The 16,996-nt window shown below is 36.5% G+C and overlaps 1 protein-coding gene across 6 annotated transcripts in view; it reads left to right on the forward strand.

The window, feature by feature from the left end:
- The first annotated feature begins 335 nt into the window (after positions 1-335).
- CCDC91 (coiled-coil domain containing 91) overlaps positions 336-16,996 on the forward strand; it is a 527,068-nt gene continuing 510,407 nt past the window's right edge. For 5 of the 6 annotated variants that reach the window (XM_051961140.1, XM_051961143.1, XM_051961142.1 and 2 more), the window contains exon 1: positions 2,028-2,152. In XM_051961140.1, coding sequence (XP_051817100.1) covers positions 2,124-2,152 — 29 coding nt within the window. In that variant the 5' untranslated portion in view covers positions 2,028-2,123. Of the gene's footprint in view, positions 1,513-2,027; positions 2,153-16,996 lie in introns of those variants that run through there. The other variant, XM_051961141.1, reaches the window with a different exon arrangement.

A 16,996-nucleotide genomic window follows, 5' to 3' on the forward strand; every position in this document is an offset into this window, starting at 1 on the left:
TCTTCTCCCTTTCTTCCCCCCACTCCCTCCCTCAGCTAGCAAGCTGGTCATTTCTACAGAAGTTGGGCAGATTTCAGATCATATAAAGCCTTGCTATCCATGACCTATGGTCACATAAACACACACACACACACACACACACATACACACACACACACACACATTTTTATCTTTCTCTAAGTAATTTTCTTGTGAATAGGGATTATTTAATTCTTTATGATTGTATATCCACCCTAATACATTGTCTGGCACACAGTTCAAACTTTGTCTGGTGTGTATGTAACAGAGGATTTATTGAGATTGGATAATGTAAATTTGCATTGGATCCAGGCAGAAAAATTGTATGACATCTTCCAAAGAAGTACATAGACAAGGTGATGACAGTAGTAATCTAGGGATGCATGTTGGCAGGACAAAGGGACAAAAGATTGAAAAGCCAAGGAAAAGACAAAGTTGAACTTTATTAACTAACAAAAGTGGAGTTTATGAAGGGATGAAACTGAGGCCATAACAGAGTAAAAAGATTTCATAGCTAGTTAAATCTGAGCTGCCTCAGGAAAGGGTCAGAAAGTGATGCAGGAATGTCATTTTATAGATTAGGAAATTAAGTCAGTGAGTGATCTCATAAGTAGTAGGTAGCTAAGTCCAGGTTCTAACTCAGTTCCTGGGAATGATTTCAAGTGGAGTATCCCAGCTATAGTACTACACTGATTCTCACTGGGTGGCATGGGAGAATTTTATGTGGTCTGGAATAAAGAGGGTCAAAACTAGAGTTACTTAGTTTGAAAGAAAGGAAGCCAGGGAAGAAAAAGGAAAGGAGCCAAGAGGTAATATAGTAAATTAATAAGGGAGGGATTATTCAAAAATATCTTGAGGAAATACCTCCTCCCCCCCAAAACAAAACTTTTAAGTTGTGGCCTGGAGAGCAGGGAAGGAATGATTTTAGGCCTGGACCTATTGGTATCATATGATACTTCAACATGGTGAATATTAAATTAAAAATGGGGTTGGGTTTCTCTGGCTGGATTCCCCACGGCCAGGGATAACCTAGACTAATAAGGACTGTGAGGCCAAGGAGGAGGAACATCAAGTTCTATGAACCAAGATGATATGAAGATAGGTATTGAAGATAGAGAGTAGGAAAGAGTATGGAAAGGAGTGAAAGGGGGGGTGGGGAATCGGAGGGAGCATTTAGGAATACGTGTGTTAAGGGTGGAGTTTCAACACAACATCACGTGACATGCATTGGTGCGGTGAATGACGGGTTCTGCGGAGGGCGGGCCTTGAAGGGAAAATCAACTTCCGGGAAGCAGAGGTTGATTCAAGGACCTTCATTACCCCTCCCCCCACCTCCACTACCCGTACATGGGAACAAGGAAGACAGCTCTCCCTGAAGGGGCCTAGACTGGATGCGTAGTGAAGGCTGGGGCAGGGATTGGACTAGGGTTGGGGGAGGTAAACGGCCCAGACCCCAGTGACAGCAGTGGCAGCGCTCGCGGCATCTGGGAGCAGGTAAAGAGACATTAAGCCCGGCCTTCTCGTTCCACGGGTTTCGGAAGTGAGGGGTGAGGCGGGGCCGAGGCTAGCCTAAGGGGCGGGGTGGGAGAGGACACTGAACGTAGCTCCTTCCTGGAACTCCTGCTCCAGAGCCGGGGAGAGGAAGGGGGCGTGCCCTCTTCACCTTTCTGCCTTCGCACTTTTCCCAGGGGCTGTGGCGATCTGCGGCGAACCGGGGCGGGCTGAAGGGCCGAGCCGTGTGCTCTCCGAAACGCAGGAGCGTCGCACCTCGGCGCCCTCCAGAGGCGAGCCAGCTTTTGGAGGCTCAAACGCCGTGCGCATCCTGTACTTTCCGGACTTTGCCCGATCTCATTCACACTCGCTGTGAAGCGACAGTTGTGGAACATGCCTTTCTGTGGTGTATCTCGCTTCTTGTAGTTCATGAAGTGTTACTTCGAAGTTCCCCACCCCACAAGAAAGACGTTTCTCCATTGGCCAGAAACCCTGGAGGTTTTGGAAATTTATCCAATTTTTGGTTTCGATATAAAGAATGGTAACTATTAAAAGCAGCGCCTAATGACTTTGGGCAGGATGGTGCTGCTTTTGCTGTTGCCCTTATTTCTCTGATGCAAAATGGGGCTGGCCACAGCTGTAGGTGAGTCAGCGGCCTCCAATGGAGGGACGAATTTCCTCCTCTTCCTTTTTTTGTCCCTTCCCCCTCTTAACACTGCAGATAAAGATCCTGCCTGCCTTTCCAAATATTTATTCAGGCTGCAGCTGGAAGGTGGCCTTTGGAAACAAGTTTGGTCATGGGGTGGGCTGACATTTCATCCGAAAGGCAAAGGGCAAAAAAGCAGAATGTTTAATTGAGTAAGCTGATAGGTCTTGACTGCTAACTAAATTGAATATTCCTTGCCGCTTGTGAGCTAGACACCGATTTATCCCATTTGCTAGATATGACTTCTATTTGTGAAGTCTTTATCTTGCGGCACCTGTTTATGAAAGCCAGCTGGGTCGTTAGGGATAGCCCCATATGGTACCATCTGTAGCAAAGGAAAGCCCTGGTTACAAAGTGTGATGTATTTGATGCAAGCCAGGAGTTTGCTCTGTGGGCTGAGAAGTTCTATGATTATTTTGTTTCCTGGCAACAATATAAGCCAAGTGAATAAACAGAATAGAAAGTGGTGAAAAGTTATAACATAATTTTCCCTTTTTTAAAGAAAAAAAGCTTTGAGAAGTCAGTTCAAAACTAATAAACCTTTTTTATTTATCCTTTTAGACAAAGGAAAATGAGAAATGCATCATGTTGTCCATGGCTACAATGCTAGAGTTTAGGTATTTACTGATAATTTGTGTGACCCTGGGCAAGTCACTTAGTCACTTATCCTCCTGGGCTTCAGTTATCCCCTCTGTAAAATGAGGAGGCTGGGTCAGTGATTTTAAGGTCCTTTCCTACTCTTCTGTTATCCTTTATTGTCCTTTCATATTGTTTTTCTCCCTTCATTTCACATAACTAGCAAAAAGTAGCTTAAATAAAATTAGAATTTTCTCAATCTAAAACTTGATTTAGTGTTATTAGAGATTAGTCAGTTTTCTTCATTTTACAGATGAATTCTAGAGAATCTAAATTACTTGCTCAAATTTAACCTGAGTTGAGTTTGGATCTCAACTAGGCCTTTTAAATTAGGACCAGTGCTTTTTTCAGTAAACTACAATGCCTATGATATATAGTGGTGCATATTTACATTTTGAAAATATGTAGAATTATGGCATTACTATGATTAAGTGGCTTAAGGTAATTTTTAGTTTTTCTCTGGATGGCCATTGTATTGGTGATGTGCCTTTTAGTACATAGCAAGGTTGATCTTTGGACAACAATTTGTCTGTTGCAAGAGTTAAACCTTCCAGAGCTCATACTTTGTTGACATCACTATGAACATTATGTTGTAGTGACATAATAGTAATAAGACTTTTTGTAAAGTTGATCAGGAGAAAGAATAGATTGAATCCCCTTTGGGAAGTTTCAAAGTTCCTGTAATGACTTCAAGGTTTCCATGAAAGGGAAGTGAGTATTCAGCTCACTTTGAAGAATAAAAAATAAATATTACACAGAAGGCAGTGGAAATGCAAATGATTGTTGCATGCAGACTGCAATATATAGCCTCTAAGGAATTCTAAAGAATAGGAATGTTATGGAGGAAGAAGGTGGCTTGGTCATATGATAAGAGCAAGGAATGATGAGTAGTTAGTAGTGTTCTGGTACCCTCTTGATGTCAGAAGAAATTAAGGAAAGCTTCTAGCACATTAATGAATCCATTTGGATGAACAGAAGTGAGGACTTGGACAAGAGTCACCAATTTTGAAATACATATTTGGAGAAAAGGAGAAGGGAATAAACATTTATATAGCACTTATTGTGTGCCAGCAACTCAACCAGGAGTCTTAGAATTATTTAATTTTCCTAATTATTATTGATTTCTCCTTTGAAAATTGCTCATCCATAGTCATTGGCTATTTGATTTTTTGTGGCTAGATCCTGTTCTTATAAATTTGAATTAATTCCTTTTATCTTTATAGCAATATATTGTTGGTTGTCCTTCAATCTCCAAGAGAACCATGCATGACCAGGGAGGTGTTGGTATGACATACAAGTGAATTGGATTAAAGTGAGGGAGGGCTGTGCAAAGTCATCTGCCTCATTTTCCCTTCCAATGCTATCTGAGTCCAGTGATAAGATACAGATCAGGATCACTAGAAATAGTCTCGATGCAGTGGAAGACCTTGGCCAGTTTAAGCCAAGGTCTTGAACAAGTCTCAGTTTGACTGAGGCAACTGCCCAATCAGTGATTAAAAAATATGGCAGAGTATGACCTCTTTTACCTCATTAAAAAACAAAAAAACAAACAACAATCAAAAAAAAAAATTCCCCTTCTCAGGGAGGGGAAGATCCACTGGATTTCTGGCTCAAACAAATAATTGCAATTTATGTTCACTTTGATTCAGTTGGATCCCTAACAGTTTTCAACTGGGGCTTAGCCTGGGACCTATTTATGGCCAATCTATGAGAGCCAGAGTGATTTACATTTAAGCATTGGTCTTAGCCCCTAAATTCCTACATATCTTGGGAGGTTTCAACGATCAAATGTACATTACTTTGGGCAGAGTACCCACAGGTATGAGACCCTATGTGGACAGAAGGAAGGAATGGCAATGAAGAGAGGTAGAGAGGGAAGAAAAGGTGAGAGCCAGTGTATTAACAGTGTTTCCCAAACAGTTGGGTCCCCCCTTCTAGTATTACTCAGGAGGTTCAGTTCTTTCTTCTTTCGCATTCAGAGATTTAGTTCAGGGTCTTAGCCTAGAAGTGTATGTGTGCGCGTGTATATATAGACACACACAGATAGATATATATATATATATACATATATATATATATATACATACATATATATATATACATATACATGTTTATGTATATATGTATGTGCATATTTATTTATTTTGACTAGACAAAGGAGGCCATTTTCTGTCTCACTGCTTACTTAGCCTTAATCATTTATTGTCACAGTCAAATTGAAACCTAAACTTCAATTTAAAAAGTCCAAGGTCTCCCATTGCCATCCTCAGTTCTCCTGATCTGTATGTTGCCATTGGACCTAGATGACTCTGGAGGAGTAAGTGAAACTGTTGACTTTGCATTGCCCTCCTGCACTTAAATCCAGTTCATTTGCATGTCATTCCATCACCTCCCTAATGTCATGGTCCCAAATATTTTTCTAGTTAACCTGCTTCTCTTGCATTTTTGACTCCGTTGGTTTTGTTTGTATCAACATTTTTACATTTTATCCAATCAAAATTGTTCATTTTATCTTCGGTTATTAACTGTTACCCTATTTGTAATTTTAATGTGTCTTTTCCTCCTTCTTTCTGTAATTAAATTACTTTTAATCTCATTAAATGTGGACCTTTAATCTCCAAGTCATGCAGTCACTTGGAACTTGGTTTATGATGTGAAATATTTGTATACACCTAACTTCTTCCACACTGTGCTCCATTTTTCCTTGTTGTTTTTCTTGAATAAGTGAGTTATTATGCCAGGTATTGGGTCTTTGGGTTATTGAACACTCTGCTACAACATTTGTTTGCTTCTGTATGTTATCTAATCTCTGCCATTGATCAACCTCTATATTTTTAAACCAGTATCATAATATTGTTTTAGATTAGCTATTGCTAGATTGACTTCTTTTTCACTTTTTTCATTACTTCCCTTGAGATTCTTGATTTTTTTGTTTCTCTGGTTAAATTTTCCTATTTTTTTCCCCAATTATGTATGATAAATCATTTTTTGGGCAGCTAGGTGGCACAGTTCAATAATTAGGTCCTTAACATCAGAAAGCTTTGTCAGGGTGCTTGTATTATGTAGCTGCGGAGTATCTTTGCTGTGGTGAATGGGAAATTCTTGCTTGCCATTTGTACATTGGTCATCGCAAATGTGTTTGTGTACATGTATTGTACATATATAAATGATTGTATGTGCAATATTGAAAAAACTTTCTTTGACCAACAAGCTGAAATTGATTGCTAAAGTAAAAATGATGGAAATTTTGGAGACAAGTCACTGCTTTATCTTAGGAAGCATGATGAAGAGGAGGAATGCTAGAAAGATTGTGCTGTGTTCTATAGATTTTGGGAAACCACATTTTGAAAAATACAAAGAAAGTATAGATAAGATCCAATGGTTTAAAAATTCTTAACTCAATTTACTCTCTGGACTTTTTCCCATTTCTCTCCTGGTATCTACATTCCTGACTGATGGGTCTTTGGCCTATATTGCCATTCATTTCATGTTAAATTATCTACTATGCTCTCTTTACTATTAGATAACTCTCTCTTCTGGCTTTTCCAACTTCCTTTCCCCCTTCTCCACTTCTCTCCACACTTATAATTTTCCATTTTCTATTAGAATGTAAGAGTGCTTTGCACATAATAGATGCTTAATATATAATTTTTAAAAATTGTATTGAATTAAGCTATGCTTAATATATAATTTTAAAAAATTGTATTGAATTAAGCTATTCAATTAAATTCAAATTCAATTGAATTAAGTTGTGTGACAACACAACTGTTAGAAGTACAGTTCACATCCATATTCCCTAGACTTCAAGTCTAGTCTTCTTTCTACTCTGTCCTCCTATCCCAGCTTTTTTTTTTTTTGAAGAAAAAAAAGAAAATCTGATTTTGAATATTGGTATATGAAGTGAAGAACAAAAGTAAACTTTATTGTTTTAAATCTATTTTAGCACAGATTTAGTGTCTACTGAATAACTTAGTTATTTTCCTAAGGGATATGGTTTGAAGTTTTTACTTAGTTTATTCTAGTAGACAATTAAATTTCTACGAAATTGACATCTGTCTTATCTTGAAAATGTCAAATCTTATTTTCTCCCAGTAGGCTCTCTTGACATTGGCTTTTTTCTTTCCTTCAGTCAACTATGTGGATTCTCTGTTAAAAGCAGGTTGAGGTAGTGAAGGGGCTAATTGCTTGTTGTGTTTTATCCTATGGTAAAAGGGTAGGTTCTACATAATCATTTCAAGTTATTTAATTTTAACCTTGCAGTAATCGTGGTGTATTATAAGATTCCATAAGATCTTGTGCAGCAGTTGCATGGACTGGTGCTACTGTGATATTGCAGAAGATTTTTGAATCTTTTGAGTAGTGTAGACATGGCGTTACATGAACAGCACCATAACACTGCATATGTACACATCAATAAAAGATAATAAGAGGTGACATTAAGTAAAGGTGAGATTAAGATTCATTATTTTAATTGTGAATTTAATAAATATTATAATATGATTACACCTTTCATTTATAGTTTGCTCAAATTACTCATGAGAAACAGTAAAAGAAAACCCGATGAAAACTATATCATATTAAATGGACCACCCTGATTCAAAAGAATCTCTGAAAGGAATTACTAATTGTTTCCTGTCCTATTTTTCATCTATTATTATATGGAAGAAAATGGACTTAAAGTTGGTACTAGTGTTCATAGCATAGTTAGATATTTTTATTTTTTTCATGAAAATTATTAATGAGAGGATGGAGCATAGTGAATAGAGTTAGAACTTTGGAACTAGGAACACTGCTCTGAGAATGGAAGCAAGCTTTCTTTGAGAACCACTGGGGTAAGAGAATCTTGGTATAGAGGATTATCCCTTACTCCCTCCCTCTCCATTTCTTCTTCCCTGTATCCTCTCTTCCTCCCTCCTTTCTTCTCTCCTCCTCCCTACTTTCTTCCCTCCTCCCTCCCTCCTCTCTTCCTTTATCCCTTCCTCACTCTTTCCTTCCCTCCTTCTCTCCCTCTCCTCCTTCCTTCCCTTCTCTTTCTTTCTACCTCCCTTCCTCCACTCTTCCTCTTCCTTCTTTTCTTTCCCTTTTCCTTCCCTTCCTCCTTCCCTTTCTTGTTATCTTTCTTCTCTTCTCCCCTTCTTTTAAGACAGAGAGAACAATTCTAGGAATGGATTTTTTTTTTTCTTTTTCCAGTTTGAAGTTCATTCCTGATGACTTTAGCAGTGAACTATGGTGTTTGTGGTAATAGCACCTTCCAAGGTGTCCAAAGGACATCTTCCTCCCATGGATAGGCCTTTATGAAGATCCAGTGATAGGATTGAAGATTATAGTAGGGAATATGAGTCATTATGGGCAGAACTTATAATACTTATTGTTGAACAGACAATATATTACATTTATGTTTCATAGAATTCCAGAGTAGTTCATTTATTAATTAAATATAAGTTTGTTTTTATTCATCAGTCATTTGAGTTGTGTCTGACTCTTCCTGATCCCATTTAGGATTTTTTTGGGAAAGATATAGAAGTGGTTTTGCCATTTTCCTTTCTAGCTCATGTTACATAAGAGGAAATTGAGGCAAACAGGGTTAAATGAGTTGCCAAGGTTCACACAACTAATAAGTGTCTTAAGCTGGATTTAAACTCATGAAGATGAGTCTTCCCGACTTTAGCCCAACACTCTATCCACTACATTACCTAACTGCCCAAAGATAATGTATGGGGCAACTGGAAGACTAGCCAACATTGTCTATTTTATTGTCCCTGAACACTAAGGATATGATGGGTAGCAGAGATGCTAAAATCTGCAAAAACTTGAAGATTTCTTTTATAATATGTTCTATAAACTGATAGATATCAAATTTAGGAACATATTTCTTTAGAAGTTCTGGTAATTATAACAGTATATGTTTTCTTGCAAGGAAAAGCTCCATTCCATTATGAAGTAAATGATTATGAGTATATCTTCAAAAGAATATATTCTTTGACCCAGCTCTATAACTTTTAGACTTAATACCCTGGAGAAATCAGAGAAAGTAGAAAAATTCTTACATACACACACACAAAATGTATATTTATACAAAAGTATTTATGTCAGCTCTTTTTATGAGTCAGAACTTGGAGGCTAAGGGGTTACCTACTTATTGGGGTATGGTTAAAAACACTGTGGTACATGAGTATAATGAAATATTATTGTACCACAAAAAGTAATAAAATAAATAGTTTTGGAGAAAATGGAGACCTCTGAATTGCTGCAGAGTAAAGTGAATAGATTAGGCTAACAATTTCTATGATAATAAAAACATCATAGAGAGAAGAGTCCGGAAGACTCAAGATGAAACACCTCACTCACTTCCAGCCAGAGAGATGATGGACATAAAATATATAGAAAGAACTATGTTTTTGGATCTAACTCACATGAGAATTTGTTTTACTGGACTTTGCATATTTGTGATGAATTTTATTTTAAAATTTTTATAATTTTATTTATCCTTAATTATTTAATTTTTAATTTGATTTATTTTAAAATTTATTTTATGATTTTTATTTAGTGGGGGACAGTATTAAAGAGAGACTTGGGACAGAACAGGGCCCCTCTAGGAGGAGAACAGGGGTCCTCTAGGAACAACCCACAAAGATCTAAAGAAAGACCCCAGGCCAGGGAGTTACCCTTGTGAAGTGTAAACATATCCTGGTGAGCTTCACAGAAATGGGAGTCCTGGGATGGACTGGACTGGGTGTGGCTGGAGCCTCAGCAGGAATGGCAGAAACCTCTGCCTCCTAGACAGCTTGTGGAGTTGGTGTCCAACCCGGAAGACAGTGAACTTTGGCTGATTAGGAACAGCAGGCTCAGCTATACTGTGGGGAAGTGGTCCTGGGCAAGAAGGAATGAGCATACCCAGTGAATGCAAAAGCAGAAGGGCAGGGATTTTGCTGGCTGCAGACACTTGCCAAAAGGTAGAGTTCTAGGTTTGGGGTTCTAGGTCAGAGAGGAGAGTTCAGGTGAAGCTAGAGGCACCATACCCCCATCCCATGATTCCTGTGATTCTGGATTAAAGTGAAAAATCTTTCTGGAATAGCCAATTCTATGCATCATAATTTCACATTATTTGAAGATAGGCCCATGGTCTGATGGGTAGAAAAAACAAGAATCCGAACAGTGGGAGGGGAAATGGGTTTTGGGTGGTGGGTAAACTCCTGTCTCTCCCTTTTCTAGCATCAAATATAAACTAATTTGAATTTTTTTTTAAAGGCCCATAATTTGATCCTTTGCGATATGTGTGTGTGTGTGTGTGTGTCTATATATATATGTGTGTGTGTGTGTGTGTGTGTCTATATCTATATCTATATCTATATATTCCTGTTTTCCTTCAATATTTAGCTTGGCCTTTACCTTCAACAAGACTTCTCCTGGTCATTTTTGCTAATAATGTATTCCTTCTAAGATTACGTTCTAGTTATAGTCTCTGTGTATATGTACACATACATTTATTTATATATATGTCTATAAAGTAAATTTATATATAGATACTTGCATTTTTTTATTAGAATATTAGCTTTTTGAGATCAGGGACTGTTTTTTTTTTTTGCTTTCTCTTCTGTCTCTATTACTTAGTATAGTATCAGTGACACATAGTAAACATATCGAAATACTTATAACTTCTAGATGACTAAGTGATTGCTAACCTAATCCCATATGAAGCACTCAGAAAAACTTCAGTATTTAATAAAATATTTTCCCATTATGGTTTACAAAGCTATACTCAACCACTTGTGCCTATTTATTTGTAGAGTCATGAATTCACTGTTTTATTTTCAGTGCAATAAATCTTAGGAACAGGAGAGACTTTTCCTTGTGTATTTCTTATCTCCTTTTTACTTTAATTGGCAGGGTCAGAATAAAAAGAGTAGACTAAATAACTGCTCAAAATCCAAATATTTTTGAAAACATAGAAGCTTCCAAAAGATAAGCATTAACTCCTTTTAGAACTGATATTGAGGGACAGCTAGGTGGTGCAGTGGATACAGCACTAGCCCTGAAGTTAGGAGGACCTGAGTTCAAATTTATCCTCAGGCATTTAACATTTCCTAGTGTGTGACCCGAGCAAGTCACTTTACCCCAATTGCCTCAGTGAAAAACAAAATAAAACAAAACAAAACAACAACAACAACAACAAAAAACGAAGAAGAAGAAGAATATCCAGGGCAGCTAGATGACCTTTCCCTTAAAAGCTGTTCTTTCTTCTCACATACTAAATTTTGCCATACAAACAATGAAAAAATAAAAACAAATACTTTTGCTGGCATTCATGCATTCTCATATAAAATTTACTCCAATATATAAAATTTGCATTCTTTGGAAGTCTCCATGTGTTAATTAAAGAGGGAATTTCCTTGCCTCTCAGTTTAGTGTACTGTTATTTCAAGTGTTTTCCTGTTCTGTTTAATTCATTATTTTTAGGATAATCTTCAGGAAATTGAATGGGTTGGTCTCTAGTTCTATTTGTCCAGAAACTTTTGAGTCTTAGGAGAATAATTAAATTACATATACTAGAATTCCCTTGGAGGAAATAGAACTTACTTAGTTGTTCATATTGCAAATACATGAAAATGACTAGAAGTTTATTCAAGGTGTCTGTTTGTCTTAGATCCAAACCTCCTTGTCAAACCCTGCTCAGGTTAAGACTGTTGAGATGAGATTTAGAGTCTTGACCTATAGAAACAAAAGTGACAGGGAGAGAAGGAATGACAAACCTAATCATTTTAGTCTTCAAAAAAGCATACTACCTGAAGCTTTTGAAGACTGGCTACTTTTCTTTTTCAGAAAGACAACCTAATGGCTTATGGGCTGCACCTAGATAAAGTCTGAGTGATTTCCAAACCCATTTGAACTTTTTAAGGATGAACATATACATACACATACACATGCCCACACTTTTTCATTTTTCTTCCTCCCCCCCATCCCCTTACTCAATTCTTAGAAAAATAACTTATTTTTGAAGTTTTTTGCATTTGGATTTTCAAGCATAAAGCAGGGTGATTTCTTTTTCTTTTTCTTTTTCTTTTTTTTTTTTTTTTGTATATTTCAAAATATAGAGAGAAGTCAAGAGTTTGAATACTCTCCTGTTGATCATATATCAGCCTCTATAATATGAACATGGTGAATTTTCCCAAGTTCATAGCAGTAATGGGTGTGGAGATAATTTAAAAAATTAATTGTCTAAGGGCAGCTAAGTGGCACAGGATAGAGCACCACCTGAAATCAGGTGGACCTGAGTTCAAATCTGGTCTCAGACACTTAACACTCCCTAGCTGTGTGACCCTGGGCAAGTCACTTAATCTCAATTGCCTTAGCAAAAAAAAAAAAAAAAAAAAAGAAAGAAAGAAAAAGAGAAAAGAGAAGTATTTGAGACATTTACTACTAGGATGAAGCCACTTTACAATGTCATGGAAATCAGAGCATTGGGGAACAACTAAATGGGGAACAAGATTTGTTTTTCTTAGTTGACAATCAGATTTCAGCAGTAGAGTAGACCTTTTACTAAAAATACAAACAATAAGATTCTATCATTGTATGTGTGTCTTAAAATGACAACTTTGATTCCAAAGAAATGGTATGTGATGATTGTTCTTAAAACTTAAAACTGCTTTTGGCTCAAGAAAAGGAAATGGAGAATTTTAAACTCAAAATTTCTTTTAGAACGTTTGATTTTTTATTTTTATTACTCAAAGGCTTTAGGAGTCTTTTATTAAGCATTTGCTAAATCATGTATAATTAAAAAAATTGTCTCTTTAACACCTCTCTTCTTTCTTCTTGGTTGCTTGCTGTATTTTATCTTTGACCTAGAAACCCTGGAATTTAGCTGTTGTGTTCCTGAGGGTTTTCTTTTTGGGATGTTTTTCACAAGGTATTTAGTAGGTTTTTCAGTTTCTAATGTATTCTCTGGGTCTAAGATATTGGAACAGTTTTCCTTTATAATTTGTTTAAAAAATGATGTCTCAGCCTCTTTTTTCCCCCCCTGATCATAGTGTTCAGGTATTTCAATAAATTTTAAATTGTCTTTTCCTCATTCTGTTTTCTAGGTCAGTTGTTTTCCAATGAGATGTTTCACATTTTCCCCGTTTTTTTCCCCATTATTTTGATTTTGTTTTATTGTTTCTTGATGTCTCATGGAGGTCTTCAACCTATCCAATTCTAATTTTAAAGAAATAATTTTCTTCAGTGAAATTCTAAAATTTTTTCTTTTAAAAAAGTTTTAATTTTTATTTTTTCCCAGGTACATGGAAAACAATTTTTTTCTATTTGTTTTTAAAATTTTGAGTCCCAAATTCTCCCCTTCCTCTGTATACCCCACCATTGAGAAGGCCAATGTGAAGTTATGCAAAACATTTCCATAAAACTCATATTTCAAAAGAAAACATAGATTTCTCCCCCTCTCCGAAAAAAAAAAAATCCTCAAAAAAAAGAAAGATTAAAAAAAAGTCTGCTTCAGTTGGTATTCAGACACAATCAGTTCTTTCTGAGTATGCATAGCATTTTTCATCATAAGTCCTTCACAGTAGTCTTGGATCATTGTATTACTGAGACTAATTGATCATCCCATAACTTTGCTATTACTGTGTACACAATACATTTCACTTTGCTTAAGCTCATGGAGAACTTTCTAGGTTTTTCTGAGAGTATCCTAGTCATCATTTCTTATGAAACAATAATATTCTTTCATTATCGCATACCACAATGATTCAGCCATTCCCCAATTGATGCACATCCCTTCAATTTCCAGTTCTTTGCCCTTAAAAGAGAGCTGCTATATAGTATTTTATATATATATATATAGGTTCTTTTCCTTTTTTAAAAAAAGTCTCTTTTGGGATTCATACCCAGAGGTGGTATTGCTAGGTCAAAGGATTTGCATGCTTTTATACCTCTTTGGACATAGATCTTTTGTTTTGATCATTTATCAAATGAGGATTGGCTTTTTTCCTAAATAAATTTGATTCAGTTCCCTATAGTTTGAGAATTGAGGCCTTTATCAGAGAAATCTCTTTCAGGAAGTGATTGTTGGATTCTTTCAATTTCTATTTTACCTTCTGGTCCTAGTATATCAGGTTAGTTTTCCTTTATAATTTCTTGATGATATTCAGGTTTTTTTTTTTTTTTTTTTTTTGATCATGGTTTCAGGTAGACCAATAGTTTTTTAAGTTCTCTCTCCTGGATCTATTTTCCAGATCACCTGTTTTTCCAGCGAGATATTTCACATTTCTATTTTTTCATTCCTTTGATTTTGTTTTATTGTTTTCTTGGTTTCCCAGGAAGTCATTTGTTCAATTCTGATTTTTAAGGAATTATTTTCCTCAATGATTTTTTTGGCATTTCCTTTTACATTTGACTAATTTTTCTTTTTAAAACATTCTTTTTATTGGCTTTTTATATTTCTTTTTATATCACTCTCATTTTTCTTCCTAATTTTCCCTCTGCCTCTCTCACTTGATTTTCATAATTCTTGTTGACTCTTCCGTGGTCTGAGAACAATTCTTATTTTTCTTGGAGGCTTTGGATGTAGGACCTTTGATTTTGTTTATCTAAATGTGTGTTTTGATATTCCTTATCTCCATATTAACTGTTTTATGATCATTGTCTTTTCCTGTTGTTTGCTCATTTCCTCAGCCTCATTCTTTTCTCTTAACTCTGTTACAGTAGAGCCCTGTTTCTTTTCTTTTCTTTTTTTTTAATTGAAGGTTTTTATTTTCAAAATATATGCAAAGAGAATTTTTCAACATTGATGCTTAAAAAATCTTCATGTTCTAGTTTTCCTCCCCTTCCCCCATCCCCTCCCATAGATGGCAAGTAATCCAATATATATTAAGCATGCATATTTATACAATTTATACAATTATCTTGCTGCACAAGAAAAATCAAAAAGGAAAAAAAATGAGAAAAAAAGTAAAATTTAAGCAAGCCACAACAAAAAGAATGAAAATGCTATATTGTGATCCACCCTCAGTTCCCACAGTCCTCTCTCTGGGTATAGATGGCTCTCTATCTCTATCAAGGTCATTGGAACTGGTCTAAATCATCTCATTGTAGAAGAGAGCCACGTCAATCAGAATTGCTCATAATAGAGTATTATTGTTGAAGTTTATAATGATATCCTGGTTCTGCTCATTTCACTTAGCGTCAGTTCATGTAAGTCTCTCCAGGCTTCTCTGAAATCATCCTGCTGGTCATTTCTTACAAAACAGTAATATTTCATAACATTCACCTACCACAATTTATTCAGCCATTCTCTAATTGATGGACATCCACCTGTAAAGTGTGGATGGTGTGATGCCCCTAACTTTACAGATTTTGTGCAGCTTTTTTTCAGAGATCCTTCTAGGGACCAGAATGTGAGCCAGCACTGCTACCCAGATCTCAGTATAGACAAAGCAACAGAGTCTTGTCACAGTGCCAGCAAAGAGGCCCTTACAATCCTGAGGATTCCTCTTCAATCCCTCCACCTGGGTGCTGAGATCTCTAGAAACTACTGCTGTTATTGCTATATAGTGGTTGCGATTACTGTGCTATCATAATAGCACAGTTGTTGATTCAGTGGCTCCCAAAGTCTGATCCTGGTCTGGGGCTCCCTTCACATCTTAGTACACCAAATCTTTCCTACTGAGTTGTCCTTGGCCTCTGTGGGCTGAAAGATCTGGGAATTGCTGCCAATTTAGAGATCCCATGGACTGTTCCTGGTTTCCTGGGTCCCAAACTGATCTTGTGCTCCCAACCTACCCTGATGCAACAGACCTCTCCTGCTGACCTTTCCAGCCATCTTTGTTTGGAAAATTGTTCCACTCTGTGTGTTTGTGGGTTCTGATACATTAAGGTTGTTTAGAGTCATTATTTAAAGATATTTGAAGGAGTTTGGAGGTAGTACATTGCATTGTTCTCTTCTCCCAAATATAATGTTCTCTGAGAGCAGGTTTCTTGGGGGCCTTCTGAGAGCAGCCTTCCTTTCAGTTCAAAGTAATAATCACCTCAAATGCAGCCAGGAGTTAAAGTCCAAATCCTTTGTTGTTTCCTTTTAAGTCTTGCCTTCCTGGGTCCAGTTAGCTTTCTTAAAGGCCTATCTCTCTCCTTGGTTCCTGAGAGCTCTTGCTGCTAGTCCTTTGCCTCTTCCAGCTTCAGCTTCTAGCTCTCTCTGAATCCAAAGCCTCTAGCCAGCATAAAGGTGGAAGTTGGAATGAATCTGGCTCCTCCTCCCAGAGAAGTGGTCTTGTGGCTTCTGACTTGTGAATCTCCCGAAGTCTCTAGTGGGCTTGTCCTTTAGTGGGCTCCTCCTTATATATGCTCTCTAAAGGTGTGAACTAATGTATGAATATTGTATAATATTGAACTAATGTATGAACTCTCTTAAAGTTGAGAACTCTAATGTTTGAACACTCTTAAAGATGTGAACTCTAAAAGTGTGAATGAACTAAGTACATAAGCATTGTGTCCATCAATTCCGGTGACTTAGAACCTTGTTTCAAGTTCTGCTCCATAATAGTACATGAGTGATTCCCTACCTTCTTTTCATCATCTTGACTTCACCTCCCCTACCTGTTATTCCATATCACTAATTCTCCTTTTTAAATAGTTTTTCTTCAGTCAATTTTTATGTTTCTTTTCTTTCCCATTAGGATGAATTTTTAAGATATTATTTTTTCAATATTTTCTTTGTGCCTCTTTTACAAGGTTATTATTATTATTATTTTTTCATCACTCTCCTTTCTTTCCCCAATTTTTCCTCTATCACTTTTTAAAATTCTTGCAGGAATTTTTGTTGGACTTGTGTACAATTAGCCTTTTTCCTTTAAGGCTTTACTTGTAGCTGATTTTATGTTACTGTCTTCTTCTGAGTTTATATCTTTATCTTCCCTATCACAGTAGTAGCTTTTTATGCTCATTTCTTTTCTTTCTTTTTTTTTTTTTTTGTTGTTGTTGTTTACTCGTTTTCTCTTCTTATTTCTCAACTTTAAACTTTGTTAAAATTAGACTTTGCAATTTCGAACTATGCCGAAGGGATATCAAATTGTACATACCTTTTGATCCAATAATATGTCTACTAGGCTTGTATTCCAAAGAGATCATAAAAAAGGGAAAAGGACCCACATGTGCAAAAAA

The sequence above is a fragment of the Antechinus flavipes genome, chromosome 5, assembly GCF_016432865.1.
Source record: "Antechinus flavipes isolate AdamAnt ecotype Samford, QLD, Australia chromosome 5, AdamAnt_v2, whole genome shotgun sequence".
NCBI classification, from domain to species: domain Eukaryota; kingdom Metazoa; phylum Chordata; class Mammalia; order Dasyuromorphia; family Dasyuridae; genus Antechinus; species Antechinus flavipes.